This window comes from Atractosteus spatula, chromosome 21 (genome assembly GCF_055471065.1).
Source record: "Atractosteus spatula isolate fAtrSpa1 chromosome 21, fAtrSpa1.hap1, whole genome shotgun sequence".
Lineage (NCBI taxonomy): Eukaryota > Metazoa > Chordata > Actinopteri > Semionotiformes > Lepisosteidae > Atractosteus > Atractosteus spatula.
The window spans coordinates 13,166,129-13,189,397 of record NC_142726.1 but is presented as its reverse complement, the minus strand read 5'-3'; the positions used below and the strand labels follow the sequence as shown (position 1 = coordinate 13,189,397).

At 42.1% G+C, this 23,269-nt stretch overlaps 1 protein-coding gene across 1 annotated transcript in view; it reads left to right on the top strand.

Annotated features, from left to right (window-relative positions):
* Nucleotides 1–20,248, top strand: part of dok4 (docking protein 4) — a 48,492-nt gene extending 28,244 nt beyond the window's left edge. Inside the window, exons 3-9 of the mRNA XM_088939142.1 lie at nucleotides 10,234–10,341; nucleotides 11,037–11,151; nucleotides 11,892–12,011; nucleotides 12,233–12,422; nucleotides 13,195–13,333; nucleotides 14,082–14,199; nucleotides 14,357–20,248. Of these exons, the coding sequence (XP_088795268.1) occupies nucleotides 10,234–10,341; nucleotides 11,037–11,151; nucleotides 11,892–12,011; nucleotides 12,233–12,422; nucleotides 13,195–13,333; nucleotides 14,082–14,199; nucleotides 14,357–14,487 (921 nt within the window). The 3' untranslated portion in view covers nucleotides 14,488–20,248. The remainder of the gene's footprint in view (nucleotides 1–10,233; nucleotides 10,342–11,036; nucleotides 11,152–11,891; nucleotides 12,012–12,232; nucleotides 12,423–13,194; nucleotides 13,334–14,081; nucleotides 14,200–14,356) is intronic.
* The last annotated feature ends 3,021 nt before the right edge of the window (nucleotides 20,249–23,269 follow it).

Here is a 23,269-nt window from a genome sequence, read left to right as displayed (position 1 = left end):
GAGCATGTTCTTTCAGTTCGTTTTTCGTTAGTCACTAGTGTTTCCCTCCTTCGTAGGCCCTAAAACTTTCGTAGGCCCTAGGCACTGTGCCCTACCGTGCCTAATGGGAAATCCGGCACTGGGCAAGTGGAGCCCTCATATTTGCTAACTGAGCCTGTCCTCTGAGCTCCAGGTCTCTAATTTAGAAGCGTGGGAGCCGAAATCAAAAGTGCTACTGGAGGGCAAGCCGAGCGACAGCCGCAGTGGTCCTGCACTGCACTCTCGGCTTCCCAGCGCTGTTGGTGAGCGGCCCGAGTGAGATGTCGTTACAGTTTCGGGATCGTACCATCATACCCCTCCCTCATTCCCCTTTAGTATTCGTTTTGTGCTCCCAGGAAAAAAGAGGAGAAGAAAAAAGAGGGGGGCGGGCTGGAGGAACAAATCAAAGGCCCCCATTTCGACATCAAACAGGCTTCCCCTTTCAGCTACTTTGCTTTTCAAAATTTATGAAAAGCACTTCTGTTGCTTCTCCGGGATTTGATAATTGTCATTTGGCTTTCTTTCTACTCCCTGTCCCTCATGTGAAGATCTGCCATGCTCAGGAAAGGCCCAGAGAAGGAGGATCGGGGGCTTTGATTATTTCTGATGGCTTGCTGCTTTCATAAAGTCATTTGCCGTTTGGAGCAAAACATTATAGCTCTTAGTGCGGCTGTCTCCCGGCAAACTCTGAGTTTGATTCTAATGCCAATGAATTAAACCCAATTTCCTTAAATATTCTGCTTCTAAAGTGTTTTGGGTGTCAGTTTCTCCAGTAGGGTGTAATGAGATATTAAAGCCAGGATGTGACAGCCATCACAGAGAACCGCTCTTTCCTAGTGGGCTGTGCTGTGTGATCTGTAACAAGATGAAACGATTGTTAATTAAGTTAGTATTTTGCTAGAGCTTAAACATGGTTTTTAGTAAGTTTTTTTTTTCCCCACCAAGCGCTTAATCTGCAATTCAGCGAACCTTTGTTCGACAGCAAACAGCTCTGCGTTTCTGTAGTTGAGCATATCCCGTGAGAAAAATGTAACTCTATGGAAATAATTATTTTTCTGTTGCTCTACATCACCCCACCTCCCAGAGATTAGTGACTGCCTGTTGTTTCCTTTGATGTGGGAAATCTTCATTGAAAACGTCCATACAGCTAGGTTTTAATATGTTTTTTTTTGGGGGGGGGAGTTTTTTCTTAACGGTCAAACACAAAGCAGAGAACACAAGTGGAAACTACATGGAACGACAAGGTCATTAAGTGATCTTGACTCCCGACTGAATTATTATTGATAATAGTCAGCAAATGAGAACAGGGGCATTTCTTTATCCAAAGGTTTGAGAGTACAGATCAAGCTGTCCATCCATGTTGTTGAAGCTGGATGAGATCCTAGGATCAGTTACCTACTGCCGAACGGGCTTCTCAGTTTTCTCCTCACTGCCCTCTGGTAAGCGTTATAGGAGCATAAAGGCACAAACTTCCAGATTCAGCGACAGATTCTTCCCACAGGCTGTCAGATTACTGAACTCAACCCCTACCACTGGCTCACACTGATGCTTTTTTTTCTCACCCTGCTTGTCTGACATTTTTTAAAGTTGTGTTATTGTTATTGTGTTAGTGTGTTATAGTTTTTAGTTGTGTTATTTAACTTGTTGTTGCTGCTGTTCTGTGTTTATGTTTTTTGGTGATTCCTTTAATGTCTTTGTTTTGGAGCACACATGCAAATAAGCATTTAATTGCACTTGTGCATATTACAAATGAACTGGATGGGCCAAATAGCCTCCTTTTGTTTGTAACCTTTATTATGTTCTTATGTTAAATGTAGTAGAAATCTCAACCTGTCCTGATAAACAAGGATAGGTGTCCCTGTAGTTTAGCTGTTTGTGTATTGATTGCCTTACTATAGATTGTATTTTATGCTATGTTATTTCATATATATACAGTATGTCAAAATATAGTACAGCTGGCACAGCCAGAAGACTTCCAGACATATTGAGACTCCTCCATTCACAGAGCTATTCAGAACACACTGTGTTACAGATCCAGCATTTTCTGGGCAGCCAGGATCCTCATTACATGCAAGCATATTGTCAAAAAGAGGGACTTCTCCAGATCCTTGCTGAGGCCGACAGGTTGTGCAGACTTAATTGAGCAGTGCCAGTGGCTGCTTTGCTTTGACTCATTCGCCACACCATGGGAAAGCAGGAAAGGAGAATTAAAACACATCCCTCCATTCCCTTCCAATAGCCTCTCTGCCCCACTGAAAGAAAATTAAACATCTGTTTCACAAAGGAGTCTCTCTCTCTCCTTCCGATAGCGACTTGGGTCTCTTCCAGTGAGCTGCTACATGCATGTTTGTAATATGAATGTGACGATGGACAGCAATATCCTGCACGCCTCCCCCATCCTGATCCGAAGCCAAAGTCTCTTTCCTGACCTTGACTCTGGACTGAGCTAACCAGGAAAGATGCTTACTGGGCTCCCCTCATTTTACTTCACTTATTATTGATAATGATCAGCAAAATTGCTTCTGTAACTACAGATCAGCAAAAAATGTTGAAATGTAGCTTCTGAAGATATTGAAATTAGGGAGCACAGAAAAGAATATGCAATACTTAAAACCAAATGCCTTGAGTTCCGGAGTATTAACACACATTTGCTATATGCATACTATAGTGGATGCTTTCTGGAAAAGGTCGCTATTAATCTGGGTACTGTCATTGTCGTATAATATGTTCATTTTATATATCTGTAGTTTTCTAGAGTTAAAATAAAAATAATACCTTAAAATAATAAGCAGTGTGTCAGCTGTGATCCACTGTGCTCATGGTTTTATGGAAAACCCCCTCAGTGATCAACATTCCTGCATTGCTCTGCTTGGAGAAACTGCTGCACTCTGGTGTTTGTGGTACATAGGATGCAAATGAATTGTGACATAATTATCAGCACTTGTAAGTCAGCCAGCTTGCAGTATACAGTATGCTGCCTGTTATTTGAATTTGATCTGTTTAATGTTATTTACCGTTATAATTCTGTAACCAGGGCTGTGGGAACTGACTAAATCCTGCTGTTGTGACAAACAAACTCTAGGAAAAAAGGATTAATGTAAATATTTATGCAAAGGCATGTCTTCTAGCTGTGGCTGTGAGCCTAACCCCAGTCTCCGAAATCAACTCGGAGAGAGCTGGGACTTCAGTCTGCTGCTTGGTGGCTTCAGCAGGACCCCATCGATATGGGGGTGAAGACCTGGGAGTCGGTAGCCTGTCCCGTCTCTGCTGGGGTATGTTTATGGAGCAAATAAGCAGAGGAGACCTAAAAAAAAAGCTCCCCTTTGCTCTGCGCTGGCTTATGACTGCTGGCTGCCCCCCCTCACTCCCCCCGCTTCAGCTGAATGAATGTGCTCATCAGCCAGGCAATTTCTGCTTCATTCTTTTGTTGACAATGCTCCCAAGGGGGTGTTCAGTTGTCTGGAAGAAGAGGCCGCGTGCTGACAGGATCGTTCTAACTCTGCCGCGCAGCGCAGCCACCATCTGAACAGCACTGCCTGGACAGCAGCAGTTCCCAGCAGTCCCCTGACTCTGCTGGAGCTCATTCCAGCTCAGCTCCACACCTCCGGCGCTCACTGATGACTCAACTGATCTGCTCGATCCTTCCCCTTTGTGCGCCATGCACTGAAGGGGTTTCTTCTGAAGTTCGTCATCTGAAACCAAATCTGCTCCCGAGCGCTGTCCTGAGCTGTAAGACAAGTCTGAGAGAGCTGGCTTCTGGATCCTGCATCCTTGCGAAAATCCAGAATCTATTATCATTCTCCTTAGTTGCCTGTCAATTAGTGCTGATTCACTTTTAGGTGAGCAGCTTCTTAGGCTTTGTCTACTAAATGCCTGTCTCTCAGTGATGAGCATTACATTTTGTACCTTGTTGTGGGGATTGCAGTGTACTCAGTATACAGTCTGTACGTGTGTGGACATACACTGTAATTTAATTGTTGATGTCTAACAACTGAAAAGAGAATACCAATGGGTTTGGTAACTATATAGTAATATTTCATTATGCTTCATATAGGATCAATAAAAATATCTCTAGTGACTGATGGAACTGCAATATTGTAGTGTGTAATTATTGGAGATCCATAAAACACGTGTTTTCGTGCAAAGCAGATCTTCTCTGTTTCACAAACATATAGACTACACACCATTGTTTTAAATATAGAAACATAACCAGCAATAAATATGTGGCTAAACCTCTTTCTAAGGGTAGTACTAAAGAAATGCTCCCTTTTGCTCTGAATACACATTAGCAGGGCTATGCTAAACAAAGAAACCCAAAATGTCCGTGTTAAAAGATTACAGATGGAGAGATCAATGTAAGAGACAATTACAAACACAAACTTTCCAGTCAGTTGTTTATAAAAGGAACAGTTAATGGTTTTATATACTCCCTGTGGCTGGTAATTGGAATCACATGTGTGTGTATTTGCATAGGGAGGTCTGTGAGGCAATTATACAGCCCAGAGACAATCTTTCAGGAGAACATTGTCTGGACTGAGACTTCATGACACAAACTGGCACAAGCACATAAACTACAGAAATATGTTGTCAATCTTATTATGAAACATTCCTCCAAACTGTAGTCATTGTTTTAAACTTATTTTTTTTTGTAGTTCATGGATTGAATTGGTCCTCCTGGGATGAGTAATGATGAATTGATTCACAATTCCATAGCTACAAGAGCATTTAGAAAAAGGAAAAAAAATGTGGTGCAGCAAAAATGTGGTGAAATTAAATTAAATACTTGATTTTGCAAACTTCATTTAAATTAAACTGAATTTAAGATGTTAAAAGTGGAGAATTTACTTCAGGTAAGTACAAAAGATCAAATGTTCTTCGTAACAGCAACTAAGGACTAAACAAGCACTATAGTTAGACCTCAGTATATAATCATGAGCCTGATGGTCCATTTCAGGAGAATCTCAGTATCCTGCAGCATTTCTACCTGTCAGCTGACTTAATAGATCTACAGACTGTATACAGGTGAGATTTGATTGGAGGCATTCTAACACTTTGCTTTAGACCTGGAAAGTTTTTCTTGGATTTATGTCTTCATGCCAGTGATTATTTTGGTCATCATCTTAAAAAGAGTATTTACTGATCAAAGTATTTAAAGGCCTCCTTGAGCCAATTAACAGACTGAAGTGAACACCCCAGTGGTCCTCTGGGATGAGATTCTAGAGAATGGCAGCAGTATTGTTCACGTGCGGCTAGGATATCTAAAGGTTTTGCCCAGGGAACAGTAACGAGAATGAATCAGAAGCAGGAATCTCGTCGTGTACTTAGCTTTGAAATGAAGTCTCAATGCTTGGGTTATGTTTTAGGAAGAATGGTCATTTGGGAAGAAACGCTTCCATACAGAAATCAGCTGGTGATGTTTGTTTTTTTTAAAGAAATAACCACAGGGATAGGAGTGGAGAGTGTTCGAGAGGACGCAAGACTTTCCATGAGCTGAATGCTGGATATTTCCACATCAAGAGCTTAAGGCTTCTGTAGAGCGTGGCTGCCCCAAAGCAGGCCTCCGAGTGATAGCATGTCCACTGGCGGCTCAAGAGAGGCCTGTATCGGCACCGGAGGCTGAGAGAGAGGCTGGCGGTTGCAGCACACTGAGTTTACTTTGGCTCCAAGCTGAAGGTCCCTGTTCAGATCCAGCAGTTCCACAACAAGACTTTATTAATTCCTAACATGGATCATGGCTTTGTAAGATGTGCTGCATCGGTTCCGGCTGCCACATTGATCTTCTTTCCTCCTCTTTTTGTATCATTTTTTATTCATGGCTGCTTATTAGCATGCAAGGTGTCAGTGCTGGAGAGCTGACAGCAGTGTTTTAGCGATTATTATGGAAAGTGGAGGTGACAGGGTGCTGAGAATTGAGCGTTCTAGTGCTTGTTGATGAAAGGGGCTTGATATTACTGGAGGGGTGCTGAAGTCGATAATTGTTGTATACATGGAAGAAAGAAAACAATCAGATTGGTTTTGCCAGTGCAGCAAATGTGATGTTAACTGTGCTTGCGCTGCGATTACAGAAGCTCCGCACCACCTGTTTGACAAAAATGGTAGGGTTGGTAAATGTTTCCCAGGGACTGAGAAATCCAGTTCTCTCTGCTCTAATTGTCTTCAAAGAGTCCTGTAAAGCCGACTGTGGGAGAGATAAAGTGCACATTAACAGGCCTTGTCTCCCGTAAGGTATGCAGAAGATCTGTGTGGTTTATGGTGCAGGCATATTTGGCACAAATTTATTTTTGTTGCCAGATCCCTTCTGCTCTCCTCCAGACCCTTAGATAAATGTACACGACCACAGCCACCACTGGAGAAGAGCCGGAGCCTGCAGCTTTTTATCTTATTCATGTGGATCAATGGCAGCCCTATGGCTGGAGAGCGGGACATAATTACCTCTTTCACAAAATCAATGCAGCCCCCTGTCCATGGGCAAGGAGAGAACACTCAATTAGGTGATGGCGGGAGGCATTGTTCGACAAAAAAAACCAACTCTCCGCAGAGCAAAACAGAGCAGCACGCTCGTGTGCCGCAGCCTGTCCTTTCAGAGCACAAGAATGGTATTCCTGAGCCGAGGTTACAGTACGTCTAATTGAAGCTTAAGCGCACTTGCTTCTTGGGGACGTAGTGCATCTTCTTTCAGAGAACACAAAGCCCCTTTTAATTGACATTCATTGAGGCTCAATTCACTCTGCCCCTCCTGTGTCCTTGGTCTGATGGAGTACAGGGCTGAGAAAGCTTTCCTGCTTGTGAAAGTGAACTGAATATCCCAGCAACATGTGACTCTGGCAGGCAGCGTGGATTGGAGAGCTATTTTTAAGGGTTCTGGAGTGCTCTGCCTACAGAGAGAAAAACAGCTGATTTTTTTTTTTCACACAGCAGTGTATTGGGTATGTCAGTATTTTTATGCAGGTATTCATTTTTACTGTTGCTTATTAATACCTTTATATTGCATACATATGGTATTAATTATATAATGGTAGATGTATGTACATATATACTGTATACACCCGAAGAAGGCTCCACAGCCAAAACGTTGTGTTTTCTTTTTTCTCTTTTCAGCATGGAATAAACCTATTACTTGTTCCTATGTATACATATATGTGAGTATAGATAAAAGATGTCATGCGTGCCCTTTTCATGCATGTTTAAGTTGGAATATGTATACCAATGTTAAGACCCAGGTAGAAAAAGGGTAAAAAAGTTAAAAGAAGCGATTAATGGTGAGATATGCCTAAGACACATCAGTATTTATGTGGAAAAATCACGTAAAGACACTCATCTAAGGGTGAAAAGAGATGGCTGATACATTGAGGGTTTACATTGAAATGTGCTTCCTTTGTTTCCTGTGAGGCAGGGCATCAGATGGCCTTTGACTGACAGGGCTAGATACTTACATACCTTCGGGATCTGAAATCTACGTGCAAACATGGATGAAAACCAGAAGCTGGTGTACAGGGAGAATGTGCCGCAGGAGGGTGGAATTGTACAACAGACATAACCTCAGCTCTGCTGAAGTGTTGTTTCCACAGTGCTGTGCCCTTGTTATTCATTAAAGCAGTTCACTGGAAGAGCCCCAGTGGGGCACCCGCAGAGCAGAGATCAACATTAAAGTCACGCTAAATCTGCTCCTTGATTATTTGTGTGATATACAATACTGCTCATCTGGCACCCCATGATTCTCCTACAAAGGATCACAGGTTGAGGATTCATTTTCAAAATGAGCTGTTAGCCGCGGTCGGTTAATATTTTTAAACAATCCCCAGAGACCGTCAGATCGCAACTTAAAGTACCTTGCTGCTGCGCAACATTTCAGTGTTTGCTTTTCTGCAAATGCTTAGGACAAGGAGACTACATATTGCCCTGCAGTTACCAGAGATCTTGATTCTTAACGGGGAGAATGCAGAATAGCTGGCTATAGTGCCAATCTGAAAAGGCCAGAAAGTGTATATTTTAGGTTATCCTCACATAGAGTGACATTTAAAAAAATACATTTTATTCTGCTGAATTGCTCTCGGCAATGAAGATGAACAATTTGAAGGAATCAATTTGTATAATTTTATTCTGGGCACATGAAGCACCCCCTAGCATGCTTAGATGACTATGTGAGTCAATAGCTCCTAATTAAATTGTAAAGGCCCCACAAAGAATGGATGGGGCTGTGAGATTGGTTTCGGGCCAATATAGGTACAATGCCTTGCAGCGAATTACAATGGGAAAGTGTTGTACTGTGATAAGCCTACTGAGACGCTACATCTCATTAACTGTGCCAATATGAGACAAAAAAAAATATATGTACAAAACACTTTTGTCTTATGAAAAAGAATTGCCTTACAGCTGGGGAAAAGGGAAAAAAAGTGCTAATAAAAAAAGGAATCAATGAATTAAGTTTCAGGAGCAGATGGTCCTTAACTTCAGTTTTATCATGGAATGTATGCTATTCTCCCAGATTGCCCTGTTGAGAATAAAGCTGGGGTACTGTCAATGCAATACTGATTTTTTCTCAGATAGGTAAACTGATTTAATCTCACTTTCCCTTTCCACTAAAACAGCACATCTGTTTTTATTTTGTTTTGCAGGTAGCTACTTACTGGTGTTTTTGTTTTTCTTGTTTGGCCTGGGCAAACAGATTTGACTCCAGTGGCTCAAGGTGAAAGGTTAATGGTATTATTAGAAGCTTCTGTTGGAAAGATATTTAGATGAGACAATGACCAGCTTCATCTAGGAGCAGAGCCCAGCAAGCATAGACCTGTCTTCTACAGCTGTAATTAACAGCCTTCAAAGCGAGTTTGTCTTTCAGGGCAGGATTGTTCGGAGGGCTGTGCAGAGGCAGGCGAGTAGGGAGAGATGGTCAGCATGCTAATAAAAACACAAGCCAGATGAAAAACCGAGGCAATTGATTTTGAATTGCATTGTTCAGTAGCGTGCTCGACAGAAACGACCAAGGAATAAATCTGTGCTGCCTGTACAACACTGAATCCCATACAGTTAGTCGTGATGAAGCGAGATGCATAAATACGTTTGAAGTTACAGGAAAGGTAAAATGTAATCAAACAGAATTTTGAAGGATCAGGACTGCAGCAGATTTAAAAACACCAGCTCAAAATTGTGCTTTCTTTTAAGACTAGCTTCTATGTTGGTTTGGAGCTGGTTTTTAATTGCCAAGCAAAGTAATATTCCAGCAGCAATTGGAATGATTTACATTTTTCTGCTTGTCTTTTTATTCCATGCACAAAGTTTGTTTTTCTTTTTCTTGTATTTTTGCAAGTTGTTTCTCTGTTCCTCAAAACAAGGAAAAAGCCAGAAATGATATGCTCTGTTGACACTGTTCTTTCATTTGTTATTGGGCAGAGGAATCAGATCCCTGAAGTTTTCTGCCTGCAGTCATGCTCTGCTGTTGTGTTTTATAATAGCCAGTAAACAAATAAAAAAAAAACAGGTATAAAGTTACATGATTCTGTTTTGACAAAAACAGTTGACATGTTATTGAGGTTATGACACATTATCACATGGTTATCATCTGTTTTTTTAGTGTTTTTAAAGTTAAATTGTACAATAATAAAATTATTGAGATCGATAGTATTTTGTCAGATTGTGGAGTCTTCTCATGAATTTCCCAGCATTCATATGTTTAGCCTGTGTAAAAGTTATGAATGGATAATAAGAAATGTATTCCTACTTGAATTATGAAGACTAAGAGGCGTCAGTAGGGGGCAGCAGAGCGCTCAGCACACTGGGGAGTGTTTGCACAGCAGTGTGTGTGTGGCAGGGCTGCACAGTTTTAGCAGGTGCAGTTACAGGTGCAGGTTTCCCTGGAAACGAGAGCTCTGGTTCTGAAGGACATCTTCAACGTAAATAAATAAAAGGACAGGTCTTTTTATCTTACAGGAGCGGAAAACAAATGGATTGATGTGATTAAAGCAGTGGCAGAAAGAATTCATAGCAATCTTTTGTGTCCATTCATTTTTGGGACCGAATATTTCATATTTCATATTTAATTTTTAGACAAACTGGTGGTTCTGTTGGGCTTTGCATTACTGTGTGGGGGTAAGGCAAGGTTAGCTGAGAACTGGGTGTCCGTGATACTGGAACCTAGTGTTTGATCAGGAAAGGTAGAGAAGGTTGGTCGGACCTTTGCCAAAGAGGCAGATCAGTTATATTGATGCCTTTTACTTTCAGATCTATCGCCGCTGCTGGCTGGTGTTCAAGAAATCTTCCAGTAAAGGCCCCAGGAGGTTGGAGAAATATCCAGATGAGAAGTCGGCCTATATCCGAGCCTGTCCAAAGGTATTGTTTTCATTTAGAATTGTCTCTGAGTGATTAGGGACTGGTTTTCGGCACAATCAGCACTCTGCTCCGGTCATATTGACTATGAATATTTTTTTTTCTTTAAATAATTCTATTTCACGGAGATGCCACACATTGTTTAGTTTCATGTGGTCTTTTTTAACTGAGCTGAGCGGGAGACAGCAGTGGCTGACCAAGGCCGTCACGGAGGAGAAGGACCAGTGCAGGTCCTTCAGCAAGAAAAAAGGAGACCAGCCCACTGGACAGCAGAGACGCTACAATAGTTCAGTAATATTACTGGTAGCCAGTTAATGTTTGTGCAACAATTCTGTATTATTGAATGTAAAACTGCTTCATCAGAAGGCAGAAGCGACGTATGAAAGGCTGTCAGACTGTCAGCATAGTCAGCTGGAGTTGGATCCAACGGTCTGAAATCTCATTTATAGTTCCTGAGCAGGAAGCTCCTCAGCCACACAGAAAGGGCCAATTCTCGAAGGAGCACATCTGAAAAAAAAAGCTGAATCTGTCTGTAAAATCCTCAATCAGAACTACCTTTAAAAAAAGGAAAATCTTAATAAAGTCAGCTTCTCGTTGTCGTGGATACCAGAAGGTTTAACATGACAAAGGTTGCCTCCTGATTCCCAAATCCCCAGAGTTCACCGCTTGGTTCGTTTTTTTAAATGCCTTGCTCCCAGGTGACGGAGATCAGTAACGTGAAGAACGTGACCAGGCTTCCTCGGGACACCAAAAGGCAGGCGGTAGCCATCGTCTTCACTGACGACACCTCGCGGACATTCACCTGCGAGTCAGGTCAGTCCTGGCCCTGGTCACCCCGCGCCCAACCAGGGCCAGGGTCTCTGCTGTCGCCAGAAGAATTCTGGTCTCGCCACATTCCACTCTGCATGTTTGTGTCAGCCACTCTGCTTGGCATCAGCGTGGAGCAGTGGGCAGAGCTCTGGGCTCATAACTGGAAGGTTGTGGGTTCAAATCCCACTTAGGGTGTTGCTGTTGCCAGCTGAATATGTTAGTTATAGTCGCCCAAGTCATTCACACCCTACTAGGCAAATGGACGTTAGTTCAAGGAAGGGATTTAGGGGAAGAACTCTATATATTATGCATTTTAAAATCAGTTAAAAAAAGAATGGATGAGTCATTACTCCTACAGTGGAATAATGACTGTATAGTGGAACTGTATGTACTATCCCCTGAATCATATCTCAAATGGTCCCAGAGCTTACAGACTTGTTCTAATAGACCAGCTTGGCTATAGGTTGTTCAAGCACAGCCAGCAAGCAGGGCTGTCTGTAGTGTGGAGTATCAGGCAGAGGTTTTAGTGGCATTGTCAGAATTCAAGACCAGATCATGTGCTAAAATCTGTAGACCCCACATCCGCTGTAGTTCCATTTTTAAAAAACCTCTCCGTGAATCGAAGCCCATAGTCAGTGGCAAGTAAACGCTTCTCTTTAGAAGTGAGGGGATCCCCTAGTGCAGCCCCTTGGCCGACAGCATCTTTCCGGACACTGACCTGCTCTGCCTGCGTTCCCTGCCAGAGCTGGAAGCGGAGGAGTGGTATAAGATTCTGTCCATCGAGTGCCTGGGGGCCCGGCTGAATGACATCAGTCTCGGGGAGCCTGATCTGTTGGCGGCGGGGGTGCAGTGTGAGCACACAGGTAAGGAACATGCACAGGTGCCACTCCAGGGCATTCGCCATTGTGTATTCATAGGGTAAGAGCGACAAGCTAATTGAATAATATGGGAATAAGATGGGAAATGCTTGAGCAAGTAAAACACCGACTCTGTCCTCCTTTTCTCTGCATGGCTGTTCTGAATTACTTGGCTCCTGACTGGCGGCTGTTCTCGCCCCCTGCCCCCCGTTTCCTCTCCTTGGCAGAGCGCTTCAACGTCTTCCTGCTCCCCTGTCCCAACCTCGACATCTATGGAGAGTGCATGATGCAGATCACCCACGAGAACATCTACCTCTGGGACATCCACAACCCCCGCACCAAGCTGGTCACCTGGCCCCTCTGCTCCCTGCGCCGCTACGGGAGGGACGCCACCCGGTTCACCTTCGAGGCAGGGAGGTAAGAGCCGGGCAGGGGAACACAGACAGGTCGGCCTGCCCCACTTGCCCTAATGCGCTGTTCAGATAGGCATTGATGTCGTAGAGGTAAGACAGTTTGCAGGCCTCCCTTCCTGCAACTCAGAAGAAAATGTGCGACTCTTGTCAATGCTAATTCATAAAGCACTTGAACATATGAAAGAAGTATAAATCACTTTGTCTATGCGGTTTATTCTCTTTACCAAAATCCAGTTTGCTAAGAGGTTCTTCCTGTTGTAACTGATTTTGTTTTTTGAAAATATTGAACACAATGTATTTTTAGGCACTAGTTTAAAGAGGGCTTTTTCTGCAAGGCAGAGCTGCGCTGCAAGAATTATTCCTTTGCAAAGCCTTCCACCTGGTGGCAGTGAAGAGGCAGTGCAACCATTAGTTCACTGGACAGTGCATTGTAACTGTGCTAGCTGCACAGATCAAAGTCTTCAGCTGTGCTTCACAATTAATTGCCATGAACTAATTTCTGTTATCGTTTGACCAAACTGTCTTTGATTGCACTGTTTTTTAAAAAAGAAATTACTCTTACTGTCTGTGAAAAGAAGTGATCAGTGCGTTAAAAGAAGTGGTACATCTAAGCTAATCAGATCAGAAGATTCTGAAAGCTAAATTAAAGAAGACTGCTTTGATGTGTCCTACAACATGTGAAGCACAGAAATCCTCTATAACAGCTGTTCATATAATGTCTGAGTCGGGGACAGTTCCCCTGTCTCTCTGACAGACTGTGCCCCTGTCTGTTGCAGGATGTGTGACAGCGGTGAGGGACTCTACACCTTCCAAACGCGTGAAGGAGAGCAGATCTACCAGCGTGTGCACTGTGCCACACTGGCCATCGCTGAGCAGCACAAGAGGGTCCTTCTGGAGATGGAGAAGAGCAGCAGGGTCAGTCAGGGTGGCTTCTTACAGGCTAAGCATACATAGATAGATACTTTATTTATCCCGTGAGGGAAATTGCAGGCATGATATCAGACAGCTTCCAATACATGCTAATAGGATTTAAAGTAAAAGTAAAGGGAAATGGGACCATTCTGTCTGTGCAGTCTTTATCAGATAGTTTAGAAAACTCTCACGGAGGCAAAAAATAAAACCTAATGAATGTCCCAGTGGGCAGACATGTTTGTTTCTCGTTAAACTGACTTTATTTTTCAGGCATTCAGGCTCATATGGCTCTCACCCCAGAAATTCCCTTCCTTCATCGTCTAGTCATTCAGTGCAGTTGAGCCAAAACTTCAATTAAAATGTGGATTTGTTTCCTTATATGTACTTTCATAAAATAAACACAGGTATATATGTATTTGTTATAGTTGATAGTTAATACTGATGCTATTAATATTTTTTTTCTTTGCCATTTAAACCTGACAAGTAATGTCTTTCAACCCTGAACATGCTCAGTTTGAGCCTTCAGCTATTGTTTAAAAATATGCACTAAAATTCAAGAACAATGGGACATCACTAGAGGGCAATACTTTGGAAGGGACAATATGCTTATACATATATACAGCCAGTCATGGAGAGATGTCACTTGGTAAGCAACTAAATGAATGTATTCATAACCTGGCAAACCTGTGGCCAACATGAAGAACGCACTTTCCTTCCAGCTAAAAAGCTGTTTCTCTTTTTCCGGTGTTAGGTGCTGTCGAAAGGCTCAGAGCCAGGGTCCTACCCATGCACGCCGACAGCCATCCTGCCACGCAGTGCCTTTTGGCACCACATCACTGGCACACAGGGTGGCGTAGACACTGGCAATGGTAAGGCCGATGGACCATGTGAACTGTGTGTGTGAATACAGCCGTCCCGTTGAGTAGCTGGTTTTCCTTAGGAATCTCTGCTGTGCCGGCCAGTGCAGGGAGATGATGCCCAGGCCGTGGAAAGGCTCACCCCTGCGCTCTCTCTTTCTGTGTGCAGGCGACATGTTCTCCAGCTCCCAGACAGACTCTGACTCGGACCTGCTTCCAACTCGCCTGCCGTCTGAGCGCCGCAGCGCCACAGCCCTCAGCCGCCACCCCAGCTCCTTCCCCACTTACCCCGGCCAGTGAGGGGCGCTGCAGACGCAGACTCCTTGCCTTCCCCCCCTTTAGCCCTCCACATCCACTGAGACTGGACTTCAGAGGCCCACCCCTCTGCCAGGGGGAGGGGGGGGGGGGTGCAGTCCTGTTGGAGACAGGATATGGAGGGGTGCGGGCTCAGGCGCTCAAGGAAGGATGCCCCCTTCTCGAACAAGGAGACCCCAAAAGCTTTAGCTCAGAAAAGAACAGCAGCCAGAGTCTGAGGAGTAGAAGGGGAAGCTGAGAAAGATGCTCTCTTGTCTGTTGAAGAAGACCTGAGATCTCGACAGCCTTCATTTGAAAATAAGGAAGTTTGAAGCTGTATTTGTGCATTTATGCCTAAAGACTCATTGAGATTTTTTTATTTGCCTTGGTTTTTCTTAGGACTTTTTTTCTACCACAGACACTTTATAAAGAGTGCGTCTCTGTGCATGATCTTCCAGCCATCTGGAACAGAGTCCTTTTGAAGTTTTGGGAAAGCTGTCTTTGAGCATGTCTCGTGGAGGAATTTTGTTAGTTGGATGCTGAGCTGGAATTTTTTCTTCAGCTTCCACTGGTGATCGGAGACGATGTGACCAATCAGGCTGACTGCACTGGATTTGAAAGTCCACAAAAGATGCCTGCATAGACTTCTGTGTACAGCAATGGAGTGCCTGGTGTGGTTTTATTTTTGGTTGTGGATTAAAATGTTCCATTTCTGAAAAAGAGGAAAGTGGTAATACAGCACAGAGCAAGCTAAGGCCATGTTGTGTAGCAGCACAATATAATGCATTGCATTCTTTAATCCATAACCTCTGTTTTCTTAAGAATAAAGTCTGTATGGTCACAGTTTTTCCTGGATATGCACAATGACCTAGGTCACTCTTGCCTGTCTGTGTATTCATTGTGACTTACAATTCCTTACCTGTTTGTGTTTCAGGAAAGGATGGGTATTTAGTGGATTTCTTACTGCTGAAGATCATGGGGAAGCATATCTGAATCCATGCTTTATTTCTGTTTCTTGTAGCTGCAGAAACAAGCAGAGAAAGTCTTGGCTTTTAATCTGTGGAATCTTAAAAGTGATGACAAGCCCACTCAAGGCACAGGGCTAAGGCCTGGTATTGCCAGTTCAGAAGTCTTGCCGAGTGCCAAGAGAGAACAGAAACATTTGGTTGTTTTACTAATTTCCACTGTACTGTACATTTGAGTGTGTGTTGGATCACGGAAGTGACATTCCCAGGGATGACCTCCCAGGGTGTCTCTTTATTTTTGTGGTTAAACTCATGTGCAGTTTAACTTTCAACACACACACACACACGCACGCAACAGAGACATGGAAGTGGCTCCACCCGAGTCCCCAGAACACTGGGCTCCCAGTGTTCAGGTCTCATTTGGAATTTCAAGACAACATGCTCATTCCCTGCAGGGAAGTCATTGGACCCTTCAGGGAAGTCATTAGAACCTACAGGAAAGTCATTAGATAAGGTATGAAAGCAGCTTCAATGAAAAGCTGGGAAGGTTGGGAAAAAAAGGATTAGGGTAACTCCAAACCTTCATTCTCTCTTGACTCATTTTCACACTAAATTCATTCCTGACTAAACAAGGAATAATTTAATCTTGGATTTGGTGGGTCTATATATTTGTCATCTTATTGGTATTGATTTTATTTGCGGCTGTTTTTCTTTTTTGCTTTCTTACTTTTAAATGTTAACATTAGGTCTTGTTCTAGACCTTCATGTTCTTGAAGTAACATTTTGCACTTGGAAATGATTTTAAACAAACTGTTTAGACAACTCAGGAGATAATCTCTTTATATTTTAAGCATTTTCGTACTATTGAGTGATATGCACAAATCTCGCAGCCTGTCTTAGGGGCAATTAACTTGTAGAGGTGCAAATGATAAGGGCTCTCCTTGTCCCAGCTACCTGCATAGGAGAATTTCAGACCAAATACTTTCTTAGGGCTAAGGTGTTCCACTTCCCTTGGATTCTACTCGAAACCATAAACTACTGATTTCTTAGAGCCAATGTAGGTGGCTCAGAATTGGAGAACTGTATTAAACTTTATTTCATTATTATCTGAAAGCAAATATTTAATGAGCTTTACTCTTACTTATCCCATCCAATTCAAGTTAGCATGATCTGTTGACTTTCACATGAAGCTGTTCCCATGTAATTTATATGTTGTTGTTGCAAATCTGCAGATTGAATTATGTGAATGCAGATTCAGTTATGATGCTACCAGGACATGGTTTTTGCGGTGTTGTTTTTGTTGTCCGCACAGAGTGTGGCATCACCACCCCTTTTAATTTGACAACCAGCATGGTAGGTGATTTGAAAATTGGAAAAGGTTGTTCATGTTATTTCAAGGAAGAGTGGGTATCCTCCGCCTGCATGAAACTATATATATATATAGAGTATATTTCAGACTTCATTTTGGCAAGCAGGACATTCAATCTCCTGAATGAAAATATGAAATAAAAATTGTGCATACTGTGGCTTTTGTAAAAAGCATGAGCAAGTATCACAGATATTAGGCATAGTTAAGCCCAAGAAAACTAGGTATAAATTAAAACAGATAACGTAGGCACCACTTCAATTTAAGAGCCACTCTTAATGAAAATCAAGACACTTTTCTACATTTAAAAACCTTCCCTGTGTGTTGGCCTGTACCAGTGTCATCCCTGTAGCATTTGTTTGGAAAGCGACGAACGAAGGACTCATAAGTCAAAGGTGGTTAGTGAGTTTGAGGAGACACTGTCTTTAATTGTGTTGAGGGAGTGAATGTATTTAACAGTGGAACACCTACATTTCTAAGGCTAGTTATATAATGCTGGAGTCCAGTAAAAAAAATAAATTATTTATTTCGCATTATCATTGAGAAGGGCTAAGATATTGCTCAATATCTCTTCCCTCTGTAAGATGTATATAACCTGGGGTATTGTTGTCTCTGGGTTCTGTGTACATAACGCTATTTATTTTATATGGGGTGCACTGTATCCTTTAGGCAGTGGATATTCTTATGAATGTGTGTTCCTGAATCTGTACATGTGTGTAAGCTTAGAGAAGTGAGAGAAATAACATTCAGATGTCTTATCACTTTTATTTCTGTAGAGAACCTGCACACAACCCAGCTGTGCGTTTTGAATTGGCAAACCTTTTGTAGATTCTCGGCCTTGGTTTTGATTTGCTCTGACAGAGCTGAAACAGCAGCCTCCTGGAAAAGATGCCGCTGCAGAAAACCTGTGTCAAAACAAAATCAGCCTAGTAATACCGAAGAACAGTGTCAAAACATTTGCTGTTAGACTGAAACTGCTGAGAGGGGTATCAGATTGATTACCAGGCTAATAACACTGAACGTGACAGGTGTCAAAATGTTTTCTTGCAGGATAGCTTCAGTTAATGTTGCAGATCACGCGAGTTGATGTCTGAGGTTCTACTGCAGCCTTCCAAAAGGTTGCATTGTGTCCCTGTTGCCAGGCCCATACAGAAATGTTACTGCCTCTTCTCAGTCTTTCCATTACAAAGAGCTCACCTGCAGCAGATGTGTACTGTAGGTACCTCATTCTCTTCTAGGACTTGAATTTTCTGCCTTAAGACCATTTTTCTCTTCCTTTGTCAGAACTATACCTCACTGTAACAGGTAATGTTTTTTTCTTTCTGGCGAGTGAAGTCGATGTTTTCTGGGATGGTATTGCTGGTGCATGTCGAGCCATCCTGATTAGTATTCTGTGTGCCCTGTGTATGTAATAAAGGGATGGGGGAGACAGGGCTGTGATCGATCATTTCGAATTGATAGTCTAATGACCAGAGGCCGGTCATACACACAATATTTGCCTCGAAGAAAAAAATGAAGAATTTCATTTGAATCAAGAATTTCAGAATAGCAGAGAACATCAGTGCAGTTTTAGAAACTCGTAGTGGACTACAAATTGACCTACAGCAAGATTTGTTAAGCACTGTTACCCTGGGAGGAAGCACATTTTAATTAATTGTACTGTAGACCTTAGTGCACTTCTTATATCGTAGTCTCAGTTAACTCCTCTGACAGCACTCACTCTATAAAAGACAATTAATGTTCCCCCATTTTCAGGCGACTTCCCAGCAAGGATCTGGTAACAGATAAGTGAGCACTTCCTTGAGAAATGTGGTTGGGAATAGCCAAAGTAATGAGTTTCCAAGTAAAACAGAATAGAACAAGAACAACAGAAAACAAAAGAGTGTTGAAAAAAAGAAGCAACATTTTGCAAAGGAAATGCTTTTTTGATCAGTTATGAATACACTGTCATTCAACTGTATCTGAAAAGTTCAAGAATATTAGAAAGAATTAGGGCCCCAGTGCCACAACCATACAAAATGGGGGTGGAGGAAGGGGGAAATACATTTCGTCTTCATGATAGTGCATGAGGAGAAGGGATTTGAAAACCACCTTGAAATCTGCTAGATCACTGGTCTTGGAGCTGACGGAAAATTCAGATGCAAGCCCCCAGAAATCAGTGTGTAGTCTTCCTAACCAAGTAAACACTGTACCCACAAGTAATTAAAAAGCAAAAACATCTTTAGAGTTCTCAGTGCAGAAAATGAACTACTTTACTTTAGACAGTACAGCATCTGGTAATCTGCTATACCTAGATAGGTATAAAAATGTTTTGAGCGTTCTTCCCCTCACCTGCTGCAGACGAGTTAGAATATTGTTGAGATGTGCTCTGCAGTTCGTACTGTATGATGTGAAAAGGCGATTTTTGGACTGCGGAGTTTTGGAATCTGAATTGAGACAGACTGAACCTTATGAATTAACAAAGGTATATTTGAGCAAAGAAACCAAACCACTTTAAGATGCATTTAATTTCATTTTAATTTCACTTTAAACCAGTAGCCTATGTTTTTGTAACTGATTCTTCTGAAACACATTAAAATGAGCCGGATAGCCTACCTTATTGACTAACTAATATAGATGCTTATTATTTTTATTGCAGTTATGACTAAATTATGTATATAAAGTAAGGGCCATCAAGCTGAGAATACTTGAGTGCCAGTCTTTCATTTTACACTCTTATTTTTAATAACTACATTCTGTACAGTGTGAACTTTGTGTTTATTTATACAACTGTGTGAAGAACATGCCTACAGCATGGTTTTGTGTAGATTTCATTTTGAAGTAGGCCTGTGTTTTCTTTCACTGACAGTATAAATAAAAATCCCTAGTTCCACAATAAATTGCAAAAAGAAGCACCTTATTTTTCCACTAAATGCCCTTTTAGTGATAAAATGTGATAAAACTGTGGCCCTGCATGTAATAGATTATATTTTAACCTTTATCTGTAATCTTATAACCAATCTGTCCCACAGCACTTTGAAACACGTGAATCCAATTTTCCGTATAACCATATAACCGAGCGGACATATTACAAAGATGAGAGATATTGGACTCAACAACTAGAGAGCTCTAATGTTCTATTCCACCCATTTCCTTATTTTATGTACTGTAGATCACCCTTTTCCTGTGTTTCTGCTTATGGTAATGTCTGGTGTTCTCAATACCCTGATATATCTGCATCACAAATTGTTTAATGCGACGCTCAACTTGGAGACCAAATTTGCAAGTTCATCAGTGATCTGCTGGGCTGGTGCAACAGCCGCAGGGATCTTTTTTAGTTCCTCAAAGAGCATGTTGCCATGGAACACACACTTGCATGAATTCTGTTCTGATGTGCCATGTGTCCTGTAATGTTTGTGGTTTAACATTTTGCAGTTTTACAATAAAAAAGATAAAATGCTTCAAAGGGGGGTTTCACTTGCTGTTACTGACTTACATTTAGCTGCCCACTGCTGAATAAGAGCATTGCCAATGCAAGACCCAAGCAATGACGCCACGAACAGACTTGCATTGCACTGTCCACCACATTTAAGGCAACACAGAATTCTAACAGGGCCTATGGACAAAAATCACCCTGCGTGTTAAACAGTGGCAAACACTGTAGACTTCTAGACCAGCAGGAGAACCTTCGGAATTATTTTTTTGTGACAAACATAACACTCCTGGAAGTGTATCATATTTTGTCATGAATGGCGCTTGCAAGATATTCTTTAGATATTCTTCTATGCTCAGGGACACATAGCAGTCAAGCCAATCAGGACTTAAAAAGTCACATTTCTGATACATGTGTTTTGTTGGAAACACCCCTGAGCTGGCCTGGATGTGTTTTAAAGATGCGCTGTCCAACGCACTCGAGATGTCTTCGTTTCCTGCAGTTCACTGGTACATTAGGCCTGGTGTGTCCATCGCCTCTGGTGTACAGGGGCTGCTGAAGTTTTCTCTTTTTTCTAGAGCCTTTTGTTCTAGCCTTGGTTACAGCTTGTTTCCTTAAGAATAAAAAGAAGCCAAAATTAACAAAGTGTTTTGAGTATGCTTGCAGTTCAGATGTGCTCATCCTGATCTCATCATAATCTGTGAAGCATTGAAAGCATAACAAATGAATAATGGAACCTCAGTATATATATATGCTTGTAAATGCTTATTCTGGGTTCACATTGAAATGGAATCTGTCTAGCTGGTGTATGAGATAACATTCTTACACTTAGGATAACAATGCCAGTATTCCTATAAAAAGTCAATGTGCATGTCAGGTATTGGTGTGACCGAGCTGAACCCAGGGTGGGCATCTCCTCAGTGTTGAAACACTGCACATCCAACATAAATAGTTACCCCAGCCAAATGCTCTCAGTTTAAGGAGATATCATTGGATGTAAGTGTTGAAGGCCCTGATGATCAGCAGGTGCAGGTAAAAGCCTTTGATTGCAAACCAGGTGAGTGAGCAGAGGAGGCTATTGAGTGCAGGCCGTGTTTAAGACATAGAGATCTCTAGGGAGGCTCAGAAGGAACTTCAGATTGAGCAGGAGCAGTGCAGCACACAGGCTCATACTGTATGCATTTCCTGATCAAGGGGAATTCAAAATTGGAGAAAGAGCTGAGTGTGTTCTTCATTTTTCCTGCAAGAAAGGCTAGTGCTGTGTACTGCACTCACAATGTCACTTTTTTTACCAAAACTATTTTAAACTCTCAGTTTAAGTGATTTAAAGTGTTTCATGCATGTTATATTCTACAGTTCTGCAGTGGTCTACATCATGTCTACACTGGGGTTCAACAAAGATACAAAGAAAGCTGCTTACTGTATTTCTCTCCAGTTAAGTGGATAGAATGCATTCATGGTCTTGTTGGTAGGCAGGCTGTGTAGAGTATGTGAATCTGTAAAGGAAATGCAAACAGGATGAAATCTTAGCCAACTTAATCAGGTTTCCCCATGTTTGTGTGTGCAAGGAAGACACAAAAAATGTCTGGTGAATGACAATCAGCCTCATTTCAAACATGACCTGAACAATCTCACTGCCGAAGTCATACAGAACCTGAACAAAGCATGCAGGAATAGCCAGGGAGATCTCACAGGCAGGAGAAGAGATGTTTTTCAGAATAGTGATGGTTGCCGTGATCAGAGTCAGTATTTTGGGAATCGGTGGAGACAAGTGTTTCTATTCAATGCACTGGAAATACACAATGTAGCATTGTATAATTTTGGTGGGTAGCTGCGTCAGCATGCGTAGGCTGCAAAGGAACAAGTAATAGGTTTATTCCATGCTGAAAAAAAGAAGAAAGAGAACACAACGTTTCGGCCGTGGAGCCTTCTTCAGGTGTGAGAGAGACAGGGCAGTAGGCAAAGGTAAAGTAGCGGGAGAACAAAGGTTGGGAGGGAGGAGGAGTGAGAGGCGGGAGCAGGGGACAGAAAGAGAGGCCAATCAAGAGGTGTGATGCCCAGCCATCTACATTGGAGAAACAGGAAGGAGACTCGGAGACCGTTTCAGAGAACACGTCAGGGCTGTAAAGATTAAAGATCTCTCCAAGCCCATTGTTTCTCATTTCACCTCTGACGGCCACGACCACTCTAATCTCTCCGTCTGTGTTCTCAAAGACGGTTTTCCAAACTCATACATCAGAAAGACCACCGAAACTAAAATTATTCTGCAGCTAGGATCACACCTTCTCCCTTCCCTTAACGACAGACTACTGTTCTTTTAAATTTTCTCCATTCATTGGAAGTTTCATTTCACACCTCTCTGCACCCATTCTGACTTCACACCTCTTGATTGGCCTCTCTTTCTGTCCCCTGCTCCCGCCTCTCACTCCTCCTCCCTCCCAACCTTTGTTCTCCCGCTACTTTACCTTTGCCTACTGCCCTGTCTCTCTCACACCTGAAGAAGGCTCCACGGCCGAAACGTTGTGTTCTCTTTCTTCTTTTTTTCAGCATGGAATAAACCTATTACTTGTTCCATTGTATAATTTTGTCAAAGTTGTGTTTTTGTGCATTTCTGTGATAAAATGCCATGATTATATTATTACATAAGAAAAATGTGTTTATTCTCTTAGATATCTGTTGAATACAAATAAATAGCCTTTTCTTCACATTTCATATGAAGGGTGACAAAATTACAATTTTCACTACCTGAACATTATTTTATAGTACATACTGCTTTTGGGATACCATACATAAGCCTTCAAGATATACAGTATGCATGTAAAAAATCAGATTTTCAGAAAGTGTTTAGCTAATGTCAGCTTTTAGTTTTTTTCTCAATTAAAAGAAACAGACAGAAAATGAAGCTGCAGTTGGGGCTTTGAACACTCGGAAGTACAGCAATCTCTCAAACAGACCTGGCCATATGTTGGAGAATAGGGTCCCTGATTGCATACAGCTGAAGCCCTGTGTGATACTCATTTCAAACACCTTCATTAAGGTGGAATT